The following is an 18992-nucleotide window of genomic DNA, read 5'->3' on the forward strand; positions in this document are numbered from 1 at the left end:
AGGCAGGCAGGCAGACAGACAGACAGACAAGACAAGACAAGGCAGGCAGGCAGGCAGGCAGACAGGCAGACAGACAGAGAAACAGGCAGAGAAGAGAAAAGCCTACACAAAACCGAGTGATGCAAGAAAAAAGTCAAGACCTAAGATCGAGGGTACAGGCTATGCGGGGCTTGACAGAGGGACACGCCACAGCTGTCGAGTGGAATCAATAAGTTTAAGGATTTGGGAAGTAGCTGACGCAGATTTGTGTGCGAATCTGGCCAGTATCCAATGTAATTCTTACCTTCTATATAATATGCTTTCTGAATTTTTTTTATTTTTTTTTATTTTTTTTTACTACCGCAATGTTAGGAAACATTCTTTGTTTTGGATTCAATCTGCAGTATGTGCACATATGTCTTTCGAGCTGTGTGACTAAGAAAGAAACAAAGAAACAAAGAAATACACAAATCAACAAACAAACAAACAACAACAACAACAACAAAACGAAGACATTTGTCAACAGTAAGAAAATTAGATATATATATATGACTGTTTGCAAACGAAATGCGGAAATAGCAATTCCATTTTAAAAAGCAAAAGAGTCCATACATGAACTAATTGCAAACTAAGGACGCCACGGGAATATAATTGTCTCTTTCCTATTTCCTTTTTCCTGTTGATTTCTCACTTTTTGTTCACGGACAGAGAAACAGGAACGCAGAGACTATGACTCTCTGTCTGTTTGTGTGTGTGTATGTGTGTGTGTGTCCGTCTGTCCGTCTGTCTGTCTGTCTGTCTTTTTATCGAAGACACTCTCCGCCCTCACCTTTCCCTACGTCTATGTTTTATTCTGTCCTTTGGTGTCTTTCCGTCTTTGTCTCTCTCCATACCCCCCACCACACCCCACACCCCACCCCCATCCTCCGAGTGACCTATACCAACACTCTCTATCAATATGTCCCGCGAATGTTGACTGTCTGCGTAAATGTACTGCTATAGTTTGCACGTAGCTGGAAATCTGTTGTTCGGTATGATTTCACAGAATCACGTTCGTGTATTTGCTCACCACGTATGGTGTGGCTCTGTTTGGACAGTCAGCGCGAGTTTCTACCCCCCCCCCCCCCCCACCACCACCACACTCACACCTCCCCTTACCCCCGCCCCCGTCCCAACGCACACTAATGATAGATCCATTTACTTCGGACGTGTCCTATGCACAGCTACTAATGATGTCAGTATAATGAAGACGCACCGGGTGCGCTTGAGGTTCGTTTGAGAAGTGAAGAATGTGGGGACATTTTAATGATATGATACTTTATTTTTTCTTTTAAGAAGCTATTCAAAAGATCGAGTCCAAACTCCTATTAGTGGTGGGAAGATAGGGAGATTCGTGTGTGTGTGTGTGTGTGTGTGTGTGTGTGTGTGTGTGTGTGTGTAGCACACTCTCTACCTGCCTCCCTGTCTGTTTGTCTGTCGGTCTGTCTGTCTGTCTGTCTATATGTATGTCTGTTTGTCTCTGTCTAGGTGTTTTTTTCTCTCCTTTTATTTTTCTTTCGCTTCTTCTTTCCTTTTTTCTTTCCTTCCTTTTTTCTTCACGTGTCTCATTTAACACGCTCTAGCGTCTGTGGCCGTCCCATACTCTGCACACTCACCACATATAAGATTTATTCCTTTCCGATGTCCCCAACGAAACACATGCCAGCGGTATAGCTATGCGACACAACGGCTGTCAATTGATCTGTTCCTCTCGCCAATATTCCCTCCCCCGCCTCCCCAGGCCATTTAGATGATATAGATAAAACCCCGATATGCATCACTTTGTTTCTGTATAGCTACGAAAAATAAGAGCTGTAAAGAGCTATGGTCTGCTTGCTAATACCGCTTAGTGTTTATCGAGAAATAACAGATTAGTTTGAATATTATAAGATGTTTGATAGGTTGTTGACAAACCAGCTTTTTTGTCGGTCCGAGGGGGAGCATGTCGTCTTTTGTTTCATATTCATTGACCAAGGCCGAAGGCCGCGGTCAATAAATATGAAACAAAAGTCGATATGCCCCCCGAGGACCGACAAAAAAGCTGGTCTGCCAACAAACCACCAAACATCGTTTTTGTCATCATTTTGGTAGGGAGAAAATAAGTGCACAATCAACCCAGGGAGCCATGCTTTGAAACACGGGTTCCGTGCTGATAACCACACGAGTCCCGGTTTGATAACCACTGGCAATCAAAGCTGGCGTGTGAAAGCAACTTTCTGTGTTTTTGAGTTCATTAAATGTTGGGATGAATATGTCAGGTTTGAGGATGCACAGTTCTGTAGGTTCATCTCGGTATTCCACCCCTTCGGCTTTCTGTTGTAAATATTAAGCTGAGTGATCGAATGTGGAAGCTACGTTTGGTCAAAGGTCACAGAAGATTTGCGTCGTGCAGCGATGGAAAGAATCGCGATCTTGTTTCCGACTCAGTACCTCTTTGTTTTTCATTAGACCTGTCATTCTGCTTGCTCGGCTTTGTTAGATGTTTGCATATCTTGTTGCTATTTTCTTTGCTTTTATTAGTGTTTCTTATTTGTGCTTCGTTTATCGACACAACGTCTGGTGCACGGGTCAAAATGTGTGTGTTAGGGGTCGTTTAACTTGAACTTGACGTTCGTGTTTCTCCGAACGTCTGTGTATCGAAACACAGATACACGCACTCCATGACTCTGTAAGAAGACAAAACATATCGCTAGGTTTCATTTGTTTTTGATGAATGTATGACCTTTCATGAAGTAGTTTTGTTTTTTGTTTACTTTTGCCAGTTTGCCAGTTCGTTTTTGGAACTTTGCAAAGCAGTGTCGTGTCGTCTGTTTAGGTCTGGGGAAACACCAATGAAAAGAGCCGAAGAATCCCCGAGCGTTTCTATTGGGTTTGCTTTTGATTATCCATGTATAACCTGCTTCCTGCAACTATGGTAACCGGGGATTTATTGCCTGGGGAACATGAGATTTATTTCCCAGGTGCTTGTGAATGGAAACTCGTGAAAATGATGACAGTGTTCTATGCTTGCTGGGGAGGAACGCTGAAAGTGACGAAGTATGCCGGATCGTTTCATAAGTTGCTGCATATCGACGAAAATGCTGTTAGTAATCTCGCTTTTCCTGTCAGACGATAAAACACTCTTGCATACTTGGGGGTTAGCAAATTTTGCTCATAAAAGTTGGGAAAAAGCTTTTTTGTCGACGAAGCATAACAGTAATGGTGAGATGTACTCTATAATTCGTTTACTGAAACGACGTAAGTTAAAACACATTACACATAATGAATGCACTAGTGTTGGTGTTCTTATTGTTGTTTAAAGTAGATTTGTGTATGTTGTTGCTTTAAGGTCGCTGAGAGTTATATGGCAGTTTCATGGTGGTTTTACATCAGTAGTTTGCATATGGATATACTCTCTGTCTCCCTCCTTCTCTCCTCTCTGTCCCTGTGTCTCTCCCTCCCCCCTCTCTCCCTCCCTCCCCACTCCATCTTTCTCTGTAACCTTCCCTGCCCAGTGACCTTAAAACAAAATGAATCGGGGCGAGGGGAGAAGATAACGGAAGAGGCGTTCCAGACGAGTGGTCAGCCTGGGATAAGTGTAATAATTAAGCTAATCAGCTCTTCGGGCTGCTGTGGGTGTTTTCGACGGAGTGGTCACTTTTACCGTCCGTGATGGTCACTCCGAGACTTACGTAGGTGTCTTCGGCCGACTGGTCACTAATTAGTGTCTCTTGCGGTCACCTTGGGATTATCGTGGGTGTACGTGCTAATACAGTTGTCAGTTACTGAGCCCAGCGTGTGTGCTTTCGTGAAGTAACCGGTGTTACTACACTGTCAGCGATGGGCGGCTTAACTGCCGAGTTGCAACGACTAGTATAAGTCTGTGGAAGTGTTGGTGCTAGGCTGCTTTTTTTGCATCCTCCGAGATGGCCACAGGTACTTTCGTGTTGAATGGATGGAAAGACTGAAGTATATATATCTATGTTTCTATGTGTTATTATGTGTGTACATATTTATGCGTCTCTTCGCGCGCGTGTATATGCCTGATTATTTCTTTCTTTCTTTTTTTGTTTTGTTTTGTTTTTGGTGGGGTTTTGTGTGTGTGCACTATGCAAGCTTTCTCAGTTGCTATCTCATCCTTCTTCTCAGTTTCAGTTTTGCACGAAACAAATGTTAAGTTGTTACACTGACGCAAGCATGACTCAACTGACTTGATTTGTTGATATCCACAAATGTTTTTTTTTTCTACCCTCCTCCGTCTCTGTGTTGCAGGAAACAATGCTTTGTTTTTTACCCTGGTCTATATACTTAACTCTATCATACACTGTAACGCACCTATAATTCTCTGTGTCTGTGTTGTTGCAGGAAAGACATTGGCACTGGTTCTGGGCTGTGGCGCCGCTGTACTCTTGCTTCTCGTCGTCGTCGTTGTCGTCTGGACGCGACGACGACGACGAAAGCCCTTCGACATCAGCCTGGAAGACATCAACAACGACCCCATCAGCGTAAAGTCCGCTCCAACATCCAGGTAGGTTGTTAGTTAGTCACATTTTTTTTTTCAAGCCAGTGATGATTTTTTTTACATTATTTATTTACTATTTAGGGCAATGCTAGCACGTGTTGCTTTTCTACAACCAGCTTTCATCCTTGAGTTAAAACGCAAAATGGTGGATCATAAAAACACATGACATCATGAATTAGTGGAACTAAGAACAAACAACCCCAATATTTCGACAAATGATTTAAGTATGGTTAACTGCAAAAATATTCCCTAATTTGCAAAGTGTTGTGACACGCAGGATAGCCTAGTACCTCGATCAATGTGATTATGCGTTCCAGAGAGAGAGAGAGAGAGAGAGAGAGAGAGAGAGAGAGAGAGAGAGAGAGAGAGAGAGAGAGAGAGAGAGAGAGAAAGAGTGAGAGAGAGTGTGTGTGTGTGTGTGTGTGTGTGTGTGTGTGTGTGTGCGTGTGCGTGCGTGCGTGCGTGCGTGCGTGCGTGCGTGCGTGCGTGTATTTTTGTTCGAGGGATTGCGTGGGCGTTAATTCCAAGGAATCAACCTCGTCAGCTGTTGCAAAGGAGGCTGTAAAATATACACGTGGCCTTTTCCACTAAGATGCTAATCGTCTTACATTGTCGTGGAAACCTGTTCTTCTAATCAAGGAAAAGGTCATTAGAATAAAGACAGAGTGCTGGGGTGCTGCTCCAAAGGGATTATTACCTAGAGGCGTAAGAAGGAGAGGCTAAAATAAACTTAGATAAACGAGGAGTGCGTCGGCTGAGGGTTGGTGTGCTTGAGGGTGGGGGGAGGGGGGGGGGGCTGGTAGGTGGCTAATGGAGGACAAGGACAATTAGTTGTATTGTTTAGGTACATTTAGGTACACGGTGCCAATGAACTAAAACTTTAACCAAAGTAGAGCAACAAATATCCCAAAACTAAAACTGTAACCTAAGTACAGCAAACAATATCAGAATTTAATTTGTCTGATGTTCTCTTGGAAAAAAAACTCAGTGCAGAAAAGATTATGTGCAACTCGACACTCGCGTAGGTGTCTCAGTGATTCAGATTCATTCACTGCGTTTTCTTGTTTTGGACAAAGATGATCTTACTTTAAAAGTTAAAACCCTTCTTAGCAAGAAGCGCGTTACACGACTTGTAACGCCAGCGTGTCCCATGTTTCAAAAGCGTATTCTTGGACAGGGTGGCTCACAGATTAAACTGGTTTACCAGCGCATTTCACAACCACACTTTTGATCGCAAAGTAAGTAATGAAACGAATGAAATTGGTCCGCATAGAAGTTTGGTTTGCTTAAAGGCATCTTTTTTTAATCTTCAAAGTGTCAGTGAAATTCACACAAATTTACTTGGTTTAAACAACGATTTATTCATTTATATAACCATCAGGTCTTTTAAGCTGTGGGGGACCATGAGAAGCGGTAGAACTACAGCGGTGCCTGAATGCGGACTTTGCCCTACAAACCGAAATGAAAATCTAGCATGGCCGGAAACGCAGAAGGAAACCCTTACACAATAACACTAAAAAAGTAAATTTAAAAAAGCTAACAAAAAACAAGCCACCTGCTCACAGAGGTGGCGTCAAGAAAAAATAACACAGAAAAAATATTCAAAGTTAACATATATAACGTTCTTTCTTTCTTTGTTTCTTTCTCTTTTTTTTCCTTTTTTTTTTCTTCCTTCCTTTCTATCTTTCTTTCTCTCTTTCTTTCGTTCGCTGTTCTTTTTTCTTTTTTTTTCTGTCTTGAATCCAGCGTAAGTGAAGTTGCCTTAGTTCTGATATTACAGTAATTTACTCGCAATTTAATTTCTTTCCGCCTACGGGAAGTTGAAAATGGAGAATGAAAAACAGAATCAAGGTTCCTCGAACAGCCTTGCCTTGGGCTACATGATATGTATTGTGAATTATTGGGGTAATGTGTTTACCACTCTAACCATTTTATCACGAAGAGCCATTAAGCTGATACATTTTCAATAGAACACTCAGTTAAATCGGAGAAAAAAAATCTAAGAACATTGTCATTTACTAAACGCCAGTTTTGTGTGTGTGTGTGTTGTCTGCCAGAAAAGCCTTACTTTCTCCTTTTTGAGGGGTTTCTTTATAGAGGTTTCTGGCAGAACAATTATGAAGTCAATGTTAATGATTGATCTGTTGGTTTAAACTGTAGCGGGTAAAGTGTACATTGTAGGCGCGGTTGATCTCGTCCTGTATTAGATCATTAAAGATGGCGGTTTCATTGCACTAAAGGTCTTAGGGTGCTTGTGTTTTAGAATTAAAATGGAAACTGCGTTACATTTGTTATTATTCACATTTAATCCGTATCATTCTGCCATGCACTGTATTTTAGACGCAATTAAGTGTTCATGTAGATATAGTCATGTGTGTTTACGTGTGCTTATGTATGTGTCAGGTGTAAGGCGGTGGGGGCAGTATGTGTGTGCGTGTGTGTGTGTGTTTGGGGGTCTGTCTGTCTGTCTGTCTGTCTGTCTGTCTGTCTGTCTGTCTGTTTATCTGTCTGATGGCGCGAGAAGGTTGAGAGATAGAGAGAGAGACAGAGAGAGACACAGACTGAGAGACATACTGTATGTCTCTCAGTCTGTCTCTCTCTCTATCTCTCAACCTTCTTGCGCCCTCAGACAGATAAACAGACAGACATGTCATACAGACAGACAGAGACAGGGAGATACAGAGAGATACAGACACAGACACAGAGACAGACGGAGAAAAGGAAAAGAAAATTAACAGGGTATAAAACTAGAAACAAAGAAAAAAAATTTGCAATCTAGGCCTACTCCCCTTTTGGAACAATTCGACATTTGCATTTGACAGCTTGTGTTACCAGGAAAACGTCCGAAGGAGCTATGTCAATGAAACCTTTGATAAACATGCAAAGACATTGAAGTTCCAAGACTTCGCGTTGTTATCAAAAGTTTCAGTACTGACGGTTTTGCGTGTTGTCAATTTATTTTTCCTTGAGACCACGGCTGTCAGTGAGCTCGAGTATAATTCTGTCAAAGGGTTCACGCTTCTCAAATGTATGCAATGTCGGTGCATTGACTGCATAATCGTGTGTACACTGACGAAGGTCACAGCCGTAGGGTATACAGTGGTGTGTTATTCTTCACAAGCTGTGTGTTTTACAGCTGCATGTGCACAGCGTCACAGTAATAAAAGGAGAGCTTTTGGTTAATATTTATCTTGTTCAACACACAGTTTGCTAACTGCGGTGGGTTCCCCCCCCCCCCCACACTTATGTGGCATGTTAATTCACACAGACGTCACACGATGGTACATACTCGAACGCATGTGTGCACACACAGGCGCATAGAAAGTCACGTGTCAATGGTTCTCAAATACTGTTTTGATGCTTGATGCTATTTACCTCATGGAGTTACTGGTGTTGTTTAGCTAGTAATACCAGGTGGGCATGAACTTGACACAGAATCAAGACACATTTGGAAAACTTGATATTGTAAAAAGTCACGTGGTTAACCAACATACGCCCACTGTCCCATTTTTAGGACGCTGATTGACATCCCCTGCTGGCATAAACACATTGATGTGATAGTTCAGATTTCTGTTTTAAATTGGACAAGGGAGGCTAGGCCCTATCAAACATTTCACCAGTTTCTGTGCTTCCTTTTCCTGCATTTTCTATAAGGCGGTGATTTGCAAATGTTGGGGTGTTCGTGTGTGTAATTAACGTTCAAAGCTAAGCTCAGGACTGTTTTGTGTGAAAACTTTTCATACATAAAGTAACCGTTGCAATAACCTACCATTCTTGCTTTTTGGTTCTGAATAAATTATTTTGGGTCGTTAGCAGTCTATCTGTTTTTCGCTTTCTTACACGTGAATGTCAATCTCCACATGTACAGGACGCCCTCGCCGAAACTGCCCAAGCGGCTGTCATGTCCAGACGCATTCCAATTCCCCAAGCAGAGTCTGCTGGTCAGGTCCATGACGGTGGACCGGGTACCCGACTTCACACTTCCACCCGAGCGAGTGCAGCCGCGGGCCAACGGGGAAAAGGGCGCCAACACCACCCCGCTACAGTACCAGCAGAGTCTTATTGGGTCGCTGCAGCCCGATTTATACAGGTAAGGGTGTGTGTGTGTGTGTTTGGGGTGTGATTGTTTGATGTGTGTGCGTGTGTTTGTGTGTGGGTGGATGTGTGTGGGTGTTTGTGTGTGTGTGTGTGTGTGTGTGTGTGTGTGTGTGTGTGTGTGTGTGTGTGTGTGTGTTTTCATCCGTTGAACAGTGTGTAAGTATAAAATCTTGAACCAATTTATGCACCAAACCTCCGCGATCCTCAGATGCCAGGGTTAGGAACTTGAGGACTCTGACACATTTTTTTCAACTGGGCAGACACAAATGTGCAACCAACCTCAATCCACCCCATGTAACCCAGTAACTAGGCACCCGACAAGTTTCTCAGAGGATGAAGATAACTTAACTTTTGTGTTGACATAAACCTAGGGATTGTCTGTAAAGTTCCACTATGATACTGTGCCTAAGAATTCACATCGACGTGTTGATAAAACCGCGTGTTAACATGATTAACTTTACAAAGACCTAACAATACTGTACTCAAAATAATTATGTACACACAAATGAAATACAAAGTAGGAAAAAAATGATAATGATGATGATGATTAACTTTCTTAGTACAATGTGTTATTTTTCTTTTTTCTGTTCTCTTTTCTGCAAATAGCCACAGCAGCAGTTTCTCGGAGGAGGAAGATAACTACCTGCCTATGTCCACGTACGGACGGCTGTGGTACTCCATCGTGTATGACGCTGCTGTTGAGCAGCTCAATGTCACCCTCATTAAGGTCAAGGACTTACCTGGTAAGTGTTTATCCCCTTCGATATAACGTCCTCCCAAACTCCCCACCCTTTGTCTCTTCAAGGGTTGACCCATTGTTCCGTAGACGTTGAAGATAACTTTTGCTTTCCTGTCCTTATATATCCTTGTTAATTTACCCCCCCCCCCCCCCGCTCCCCCCCCCCTTTTAAATACACACACACACACACACACACCTACACACACACACACACACGCACACACGCACACACACACACACACACACACACACACACACACACACACACACACACTCCCCCAATCAAACTCTGGTTCCCTGCCCCCTCCACTTCTGTCTTCCTGACATGTTTTCAATGTTTTTGCTTGCTGCCACAAGATGGCAATGCTGGAGTTCGTTACACCGCATTACATACTCCCACGGCCGGCAGAGTCATTAATTTGATTAGCATTATAACACAAGGCCATAACGCCCACTCAGCTAGCTAGCTCTTTGAGTGTGCCTTTGATCGTGTTGTGTTTACTCCCCCTTTCTCGTAACCCCTTTGTTTTGCTCTCCTCTTCTTGGTTGCGTGCATGTTCTTGTTTGTCGGTCCGAGGTCATCCTTTTTTTTCTTTTTTTCTTTTTTTTCTTTTTCCCCCTTTTTTTTCTGTTTTAATACTGCGTGTCATATTTTGTCAGTGGTCTTGCTTTTGCGTCTTTGCAGTGTCCGTTCTAAAAAATGAACTGAACTAAACTGAACTTTATTTTGCAAAGATTAAGATTTAAGGCTGGGCCTTTTCTTACAATCTGTCTTTGAGACGCACAAACATACAATTATAAAGAAATACAAAATAGGAAAATAAATGATGATGATGATGATGATGATGGTGATGGTGATGGTGATGAGCATATATGTCTGTCATTCACAGAATCAAATGCATCATATGAACGCTATTACGCGTTCAAGCAAGTAACGAGAGAGAAAGAGAGAGAGAGAGAGAGAGAGAGGCTCGCGCAATTTACGTACGCATAAACGATTAAGTATTTTGATTATGCTTGTTGCAGGACGAGGCTCCCACCGATTCCCACGTGACCCCTACGTCAAAATCTTCCTTCTACCAGACGACCGGACCTGTCGAACATCCAAAGTGCGCAAGAGGACACTGTCGCCCATTTTCAACGAAAACTTTGTTTTCCAGGTCAGAACAACATAGATGGCGATTTAAGAAGAATACAACCAGAAGATTACATGGGTAGAAGATAACTTGTTCGAAAATCTAGTGGAGCTGTTATTAGTTAAAGAGATGGGATGAACTAACATCGAACGAAACAAACAGGCAATAGGGGTAAAGTTTGGCCAGCGTTTTTCAGTTTCCGTTTCGCACTTTAATTATTTCAAACGTTTTTACACATGCTTCAAAACCTATTTATAACAGTAAAGAGGAAATTGTTTCATTTTGTTTAAAGATTTGCTGATATTCATTTGCAGGTGTCTGAAGACGACATTAAGAACCGGGTACTCAGGTTTTCGGTGTATGACGTTGACAAGCGAAAAGTACGTCACTCCTTGGGCCACGTCATTGTACCACTCCGTGACGTAGATCTGGGTCACGTGGATACCTACTGGTCCGATCTCGAACCGATGACACAGGTGTGTGTGTGTGTGTGTGTGTGTGTGTGTGTGTGTGTGTGTGTGTGTGTGTGTGTGTGTGTGTTTCTGGGGGGTGTGGTTGCGTGTGTGTTGGGGATATGACGGTACTTAATGTCCTAGGAGAATCATCTTTCGCATATACTTTTCAAGCAATTCCCATTTCGAAATCTGCATCTTCTTGCTTTATTTGTTTTGAGTAAGTTTATATGCAGGTAAATAAGTCTGAGGGACAAAAGTGGTGGGGGGGGGGGGGGGGGGGGGGGGTCGATAATCAATCTCCAGAGAGAATTACATTTCCAGCGGCTTCAGTGTCGGATGAAAAGGTCAGACTTGGTGTTGTCATTGTTGAGCCGCAAAATCACAAGGGTGTTTTTCTTCTCATTTTTCGGGGGGTGCGGAGGCAGAAAAAGCGTTTGAAGCGGTGCACTCAACAAGAAAACAATTTCATCAAATAACAGAAAGAGGAGAAGCATTTAATTCTTTAAAACTTGAAAAACGACACTCTTTGAGGCAGATTGCCACTCCCAGGTGCTGTGAGTTGCATTTCGTGCACAGAATATCATTCTGCCTGTGTGTGTGTGTGTGTGTGTGTGTGTGTGTGTGTGTGTGTCTGTCTGTGTGTGTGTCTGTCTGTCTGTGTGTCTGTCTGTCTGTCTGTCTGTCTGTCTGTCTGTCTGTTATGTTGTGTCTGTATCTTGGAGAGCTTGAGATATGTTGTTGTTGTTTAAATGTTTGCTTAATAGTTTTTCTGGCGCACGGATGGGGTTCCTTCTTTTTATAAATGGAAATATTGAACCTTAAGCTATGTTAGTATTCCTATTCTGGTCTTACGCAACGAAAGAAATAATTCATTCAAAGGAAACAAATAAAACCTCTTTTTTTATATAAATACACTTAAAATGTTCTCGGTTTAAATTGTTTGCGCGTTTAGTTTATGTCCTTGAACTGATATTAAAAATAGAAAAGTGACTAATGTTTTCTTGCCCAAATGATTACAGAGGGTTCATGTAAAATCCACGTCGGAATCTGATCGCTATTCTTTTTTTTTTTTGCTGAAGAAAACCTTTGGTGATATGACTTGCTGGACAAGATCGTAGACAGCATCGTTGATAATTCTAAAACCGAACATACTTGCAAAACATGGCTCGGGGCAAATACGGCTCGGTTTCATTGCTTTCTTTATTTTGTAACTTGCTAACGGCGACGATGGCAAAGATGGGTTGCACGCGTCTGTTGCACTGAAATCGGTCCCAGAGAAACACGTGAGCATCATACTGTCGCCTTTTAGCTAAAGGCATCACGTGAAAAAAAAGTGTTTCCGTCTCATCACTTTCAGATGGAACTGCTTTGGTCATGTTATCTTTCTTTTGATCTTGTTGTGTTTCCGCGGCTTTGACCTTGATTCTTCTTGCTAGCTGAAATGGAACTCTTTTTTGTCATGTCAACTTTGTTTTCCTTGTCCTCGGGCAATATCCTGTTCCATTCTATGGGAACAGACTTTTTGTTTGGTCATCCCATCTTCTTTATTTTCAATATCGACTAGTATATATATAATGATACCTAAAAATAGAACTCTTTAGATTATCATGTCATTTGTTCTCACATACTGGGGGGGGGGGGGGTGTGTGTTATTATCAGGGGTGGGACTTTTCCGCGCATCCGCGGATTTCCGCGGACACAACTTACGAATTCCGCTGGAGTAATCTATTTTTCCGCGTCCCATTTCATCACAGTATCTATAACTTGTTGACTGAATGATATGGAGAGAAGTGAAGATGGAACAGAACACTGGAGGCTTGAGAGTTAAATTGTGCTGACTGAAAACTCCTGATAACTAATAGTCATTTTGAGCTTCAATGCATTGAATCATACTATTGCCAGTATTGGATTATGGATACATGGTTCATAACGTAAGTATGCACCATTACAATGTTACCATTGTTGTGTGAAAGTTTTTTTGTTTTTTTGGTTGGTTTTTTTTGGGGGGAGGAGAGTGAGGAGAATGTCTTTTTTACCTGATCCAAACGAGTTGAATTTTAGTCTCAGGATGCACCAGATTGCACAGATTTTAATGTACCATTAAAAACAATTTTGCCCCCGAACCCTCCTAGAAAAAAGGGATTTCCTCTTTTTTCATCACAAGATACCCCTGTATTATGATCGTGCTGTCTTCCTTTTTTGTTGTTGGTCCAAACTATAAGATGCAACTTGTTATGGTCCTTGCGTCTTCTTTATTTTTCACATTTCCGTAGACTCGTGTGATGGACGCGGTGGATATATCCTGGTAAATTATCATGGAACTATTTCGATCCTGTCATCTTCTTTTCTTCTTACATCTTGAGGGGACTTTTTTCACGTTTCAAAATCTAAATGATTAGAAAGGAAAGAATAGCTGTTGTTGAAAAAAAGGGAAGGACATTTGCTGTTTACCCCAGACGCAAAAATACAAAGGTGTATCAAGATGTTGACATTTTGTCCTGTTATCGTCTTTGAGTTCTTGCTTTGGACTGATATTTGCTGATTACTAAAATGGAACTCTTTCGATCCTCTCAACTTCTTTTTTTCCCCATTTACACTGATAGTTCCATTTTCACGTTGTGTCTGGATTTCGTTTAAAACTATAGGCAATAAGAAAAAGTGTAGCTTTAAAAAAATAACAAATACAAATAAAAGACAGTTGTTGTCATTGTTGAGCCGCAAAATCACAAGGGTGTATCGGATTTTGACATTACCCATCCCTTGTGGCACCTGAAACGTTTAACATCTTGTGCTTAGTGTATTCGATTCGAATCGAGGTTTTTCTGAGAAGTTTCTGTACACCCACGAGCCTGTAGTCGAATTTAATTAAAGAGATCACTTTTTTTTTTATTGCGTATGGTTTACATGAATGTTAGGTTTTTGATTTGTCCTCTTCTCTACCTCCAACCGTCTTCCTTATATACATTCCTCTCTAAACAAGTAAAGTGCGTTCCACAATGTATACACCATTGCGAATGTTAGTGAAGGCAAAGCAATCGATTGTACGTGGACATGTTACATACGTCGTATTCATTAGGTATTTCATCGATACATTTATCGCTGAAACAGTCAAAGGTCTTCCACACTACACCGTCATAACGTGAACGCTGTCCTTAAGTCTTTTGACCAAAATTCAGTACCAAATCTTCGTGCAGCGAGCTTCGTGAAGAGGCTTGCCAAAGTCGACTTCGCCCTTTAAATAACAGGCTTTATAATGACGGCAAAGTAATGGGTTGCATGTAGAAATGGTATATATGCGTTGTCTTCACTGGTGTACCGTATACTCTTTGCTCAGCGAATCAGTAGAAAGTGTTTACACCTCACAATCAAAATATCTGTAAAGACAGGGAAATGTAAGTTTATGTTTGTATGTTACAGGCATTGTCTTCGCTGGGAGAGATACAGATGAGTCTATGCTACAACCCCCAGACGGAGAAGATCAAGATCGGGGTGATGAAGGCACGAAACCTCAAACACGCAGACTTTGATCAGGACACACGTGAGTCAGCTACGTCTTGTTGTGCGACATGCTTGTTACGCTTTGGGGTATTTTGGTGCGTGTAGGCTGTACAATTAATGCGTCTGCTACGTGTGTTTTGGGGTGTGTGTGGGTGTGTGTGTGTGTGTGTGTGTGTGTGTGTGTGTGTGTGTGTGTCTGTCTGTCTGTCTGTCTGTCTGTCTGTGTGTGTGTGTGTGTGTGTGTGTGTGTGTGTGTGTCTGTGTGTGTGTGTGTGTGTGTGTGTGTGTGTGAGCTTTCGCGTATGGTTTTCACCTGAACGTATGACACCCTCTCTTTCTGTTATCTCCTAGGCTTCTACCTTCGAGTCCAGCTGTTCTACGGGCGCAAGATCCACCGGACGAAGCGCACAGGGTCACGTGGCGCCTCGGTGGAGATGGACATGAACGAGTCCCTGTCCTTCTCAGTGGCCGGCAAACAGATGGACTCTTGCCGCCTGGAGGCCGCCCTCATGATGACCGCTCAACGCAACGGGGGCATGCTGACCCACGACGTGGAGTACGGGCGCGTGGTGATGGGCCCCTTCATGTACGCGCGTGGCGAGGAGCTCATTCACTGGCAGGAGATGCAGGCACAACCCCGCGTGCCCATCACGCGCTGGCACGCGCTGACGTCCAATGTCAGCCACGACTGATCGAAGAAACGAACGAATAAACCCAACCAAACAAACACAAATGCAAATGATTATTCTCATGCAGCGACTGTTCAGTTCGAATAATACGTTATTGAAATTATTCATTGTAGTAATCTTACAACAGCGAGGACATTTCACGAGAGAGTAAATTCAGGTTAATAAACTGACATTGTTATTCAGTCCAAGGTTCTCTAACTCGCCGTCGATTGAAGACTGCTTTGATCATCAGAAACACTCCTGCTGCAGATACTTACTGCAGAGTTTTGATAATAACACAGCTAAAACTGCTTGACACATAACTGCCCAGATGTGAGAAAACATTATTAATGTACTTGTTGTAATGCAAAACTTGATCGTCTCGATTCTCTGCGATACAGACATTAATCGCGGACCGAAGATTTGTTTATACGTGGTTCATTGAACATAAAGTGGGTGCGCCATTCGCACTGTCCACGTTAAAAGGAACGGGTTCAGTCTCAGAAAGAATGGATTGATAGTTCCATCTTGTAAATAGTAGCCCCGTCGTCGCTGTTGATAGATTTCTGTGAGTTCGTTACGTTGTTTAAACAGATTATACAAGACGATATAAGGGTGTCCAGGAGGAAGTCACAAGCATGTAGTCAAAAGAAAGATCGTTGAGGGATTATGAGTTAATTTTGGGTCTTGCAAGATGTGAGAGAATGTCCAGAATATCCCCTGAAATGACTGTGTCTGATTAGATGTGGGACATGGTGTGTTTTATGGGATGTTAGGTTACCCAATGCGTGTTGTCACAATGAGGTAGCTATGTACAGCTAGGTTTTGATTTTGGCCTCGATTCAGGATGACAGCAGAGTGACTGTCCAAGTCTGGTGTCACGTCCAAATTGACATAAATCTTGACGAAAAAAACCACCTGAATGTCCAATTTTGGCTTCACATACAACTATATAGTTAGATCTGGTTCTGGATCAGAACAGAATGTATGACAAAACCATTGGAGTCACATGCAACTTTAGTTAGATCTAGTTCTGGAGGAAAGCAGAATGTCTGTCCAAATTGGTCGTCTAGCAAAATAAATGTGGCGGCACTTGCAACTACTTGTAGTTAGAGATCTAGATCTAAAGTAGTCCTGGTGTGGTGACATGTCCAGGATGCCCAACACGGCGTCACAAGAAGAATGCCCAGCTCTACGGTCACAAGAAAGCTGTATGGTTTGTAGCTGGCGTTGATTCGGGTTGTGATTCTTGGTTTAATCAACGGAGTAGTCTAACTGCCGTTTATACGTGTGTTGATTTGAAATGATGAGTGGACAGTTCTAGAAAACCGTAGTGTGTCACGTTAGTTACTCTTTTGGGCCATCCTAGACTAGACTAAACTGCCTCCCGGGATATATGTACATTTGTGAACGTAAAAACGAAATCCTTTTTTTTCTCCTGCAAGTTCTTTCATTCAGACAGATTTGTTTGTTTTTTTGCGCAACCGACCTTTTTTCATAATTACAGCTGGCTTTACAGGCCATTTTGATTCCATTTAAACGAAACGAGATCAAAGTTGATGACTCGAACTCAGGTGAATTCAATTGATGTCCACTTTTTTGTATTGGCCTAAAGAGTAACTGACACAGAATGGTTGATAGAGCTGTCCTTGCAGAAAACATCAAAATTAAAAACCTTTTTTGTTGCATCCCTAGAGTAGAATAAAAGGGATAATTTGATTGTGTTTTAATGTATGGCTAGCGGTAGTCATAGTTGTCTTTGTATGAAGCAGTACACTTTTGCCTGTGTGTTTTTCATCAACTTTTCTTCAGTGTTAGTTTTACTAAAATTGAAGTGACAAAGAGTAAATAAGAGTTTTAACCAGTTTTATGACGATAAAAATTGTTTGTTAACATTTATTTGTATTTCAAATCCCTTCGGCCAAAATGACTTGATGTATTTGAATTGAATATGATCACATGTGAGTTATTGTTTGACTGAATATTGAAACATTGCTAGGGAAAGTTGTTGCTGATTTGTTATTTTCTTCAAAATATTTTCCTTTATTGATTTTGTTCTGCCTTTCTTGTATGATGCTTTTATTCTATCAATTTAAATTTTCTTATCATTATTATTCTTATTTTTATTTTCATTATTATTGACGATGACGACAACGACGACGACGACGACACCCCCCGCGGGTTAGAGGGAAGAATTTACCCGATGCTCCCCAGCATGTCGTAAGAGGCGACTAACGGATTCTGTTTCTCCTTTTACCCTTGTTAAGTGTTTCTTGTATAGAATATAGTCAATGTTTGTAAAGATTTTAGTCAAGCAGTAAGAAATGTTAATTAACCTTTGCCGTGCTTCCTGGGTTCACACAAACCCATACTTTTAAAGAGTAGTAGTGATTGTAACTATCCCTCTGCCGACGGCGCGGGTTCTGCTACACCCATAATTACCAAAGCGGCGGAACAGTGTCTGTCTGCCTGTTTGTCTCCAAGAGACTGTCTGTCTCTCTGTCTGTCTGTCCGTATCTCTCTGTCTGTATGTCTGTTGTCAGTTGCTCTGTCTGTCTGTCTGTCTATCTGTCTATCCGTCTATCTGTCTATCCGTCTATCTGACTGTCTGTAGCTGTCTATCTGACTATCTGTCTCTGTCTCTCTCTCTGTCTCTCTCTCTCTCTCTGTCTCTCTCTCTGTCTGTCTCTCTCTCTCTCTCTCTGTCTCTCTCTCTCTGTCTGTCTCTCTCTCTTAGTCTCTCTCTCTGTCTCTCTCTCTCTTAGTCTCTCTCTCTCTGTCTCTCTTTCTTAGTCTCTCTCTCTCTCTTTCTTAGTCTCTCTCTTTCTTAGTCTCTCTCTCTCTCTCTTTCTTTCTTAGTCTCTCTCTCTCTCTTTCTTAGTCTCTCTCTCTTTCTTAGTCTCTCTCTCTCTCTTTCTTAGTCTCTCTCTCTCTTTCTTAGTCTCTCTCTCTCTTTCTTAGTCTCTCTCTCTCTCTTTCTTAGTCTCTCTCTCTCTTTCTTAGTCTATCTCTCTCTCTTTCTTAGTCTCTCCTCTCTCTCTCTCTTTCTTAGTCTCTCTCTCTTTCTTAGTCTCTCTCTCTCTCTTTCTTAGTCTCTCTCTCTCTCTTTCTTAGTCTCTCTCTCTCTCTTTTTCTTAGTCTCTCTCTCTCTCTCTTTCTTAGTCTCTCTCTCTCTTTCTTAGTCTCTCTCTCTCTTTCTTAGTCTCTCTCTCTCTTTCTTAGTCTCTCTCTCTCTCTCTTTCTTCGTCTCTCTCTCTCTTTCTTAGTCTCTCTCTCTCTCTCTCTTTCTTAGTCTCTCTCTCTCTCTCTCTTTCTTAGTCTCTCTCTCTTTCTTAGTATATCTCTCTCTCTTTCTTAGTCTCTCTCTCTCTCTTTCTTAGTCTCTCTCTCTCTCTCTCTCTCTCTCTCTTTCTTAGTCTCTCTCTCTCTCTTTCTTAGTCTCTCTCTCTCTCTCTCTCTTTCTTAGTCTCTCTTTCTCTTTCTTTGTCTCTCTCTCTCTCTCTTTCTTAGTCTCTCTCTCTCTCTTTCTTAGTCTCTCTCTCTTTCTTAGTCTCTCTCTCTCTCTCTCTCTTTCTTAGTCTCTCTCTCTCTCTTTCTTAGTCTTTCTCTCTCTCTTTCTTAGTCTCTCTCTCTTTCTTTCTTAGTCTCTCTCTCTCTCTCTCTTTCTTAGTCTCTCTCTCTCTCTTTCTTAGTCTCTCTCACTCTCTTTCTTTGTCTCTCTCTCTCTCTCTCTCTCTTTCTTAGTCTCTCAGTCGAGTCTCTCTCAGTCTCTTCCTCCCCCTCTCCCTCCCCCTCTCGCTCCCCTGCAAGAAGTCGGTGAAGGGAGAAACTCGATGCACCCACTGAAGTAGCGCTGTGGGTTTCCCTGAACCCACCCCG

The 18992-nt window shown here is 42.1% G+C and overlaps 1 protein-coding gene across 2 annotated transcripts in view; it reads left to right on the forward strand.

Annotated features, from left to right (window-relative positions):
* The window catches only part of LOC138958993 (synaptotagmin-15-like), a 169903-nt gene that overhangs the window by 147350 nt on the left and 3561 nt on the right, over positions 1–18992 (forward strand). For both annotated transcript variants that reach the window (XM_070330339.1, XM_070330340.1), the window contains exons 2-8: positions 4363–4525; positions 8388–8609; positions 9224–9360; positions 10383–10516; positions 10807–10968; positions 14365–14485; positions 14797–17439. In XM_070330339.1, the coding sequence (XP_070186440.1) occupies positions 4363–4525; positions 8388–8609; positions 9224–9360; positions 10383–10516; positions 10807–10968; positions 14365–14485; positions 14797–15137 (1280 nt within the window). In that variant the 3' untranslated portion in view covers positions 15138–17439. The remainder of the gene's footprint in view (positions 1–4362; positions 4526–8387; positions 8610–9223; positions 9361–10382; positions 10517–10806; positions 10969–14364; positions 14486–14796; positions 17440–18992) is intronic.

This window comes from Littorina saxatilis, linkage group LG2 (genome assembly GCF_037325665.1).
Source record: "Littorina saxatilis isolate snail1 linkage group LG2, US_GU_Lsax_2.0, whole genome shotgun sequence".
Classification (NCBI taxonomy): Eukaryota; Metazoa; Mollusca; class Gastropoda; order Littorinimorpha; family Littorinidae; genus Littorina; species Littorina saxatilis.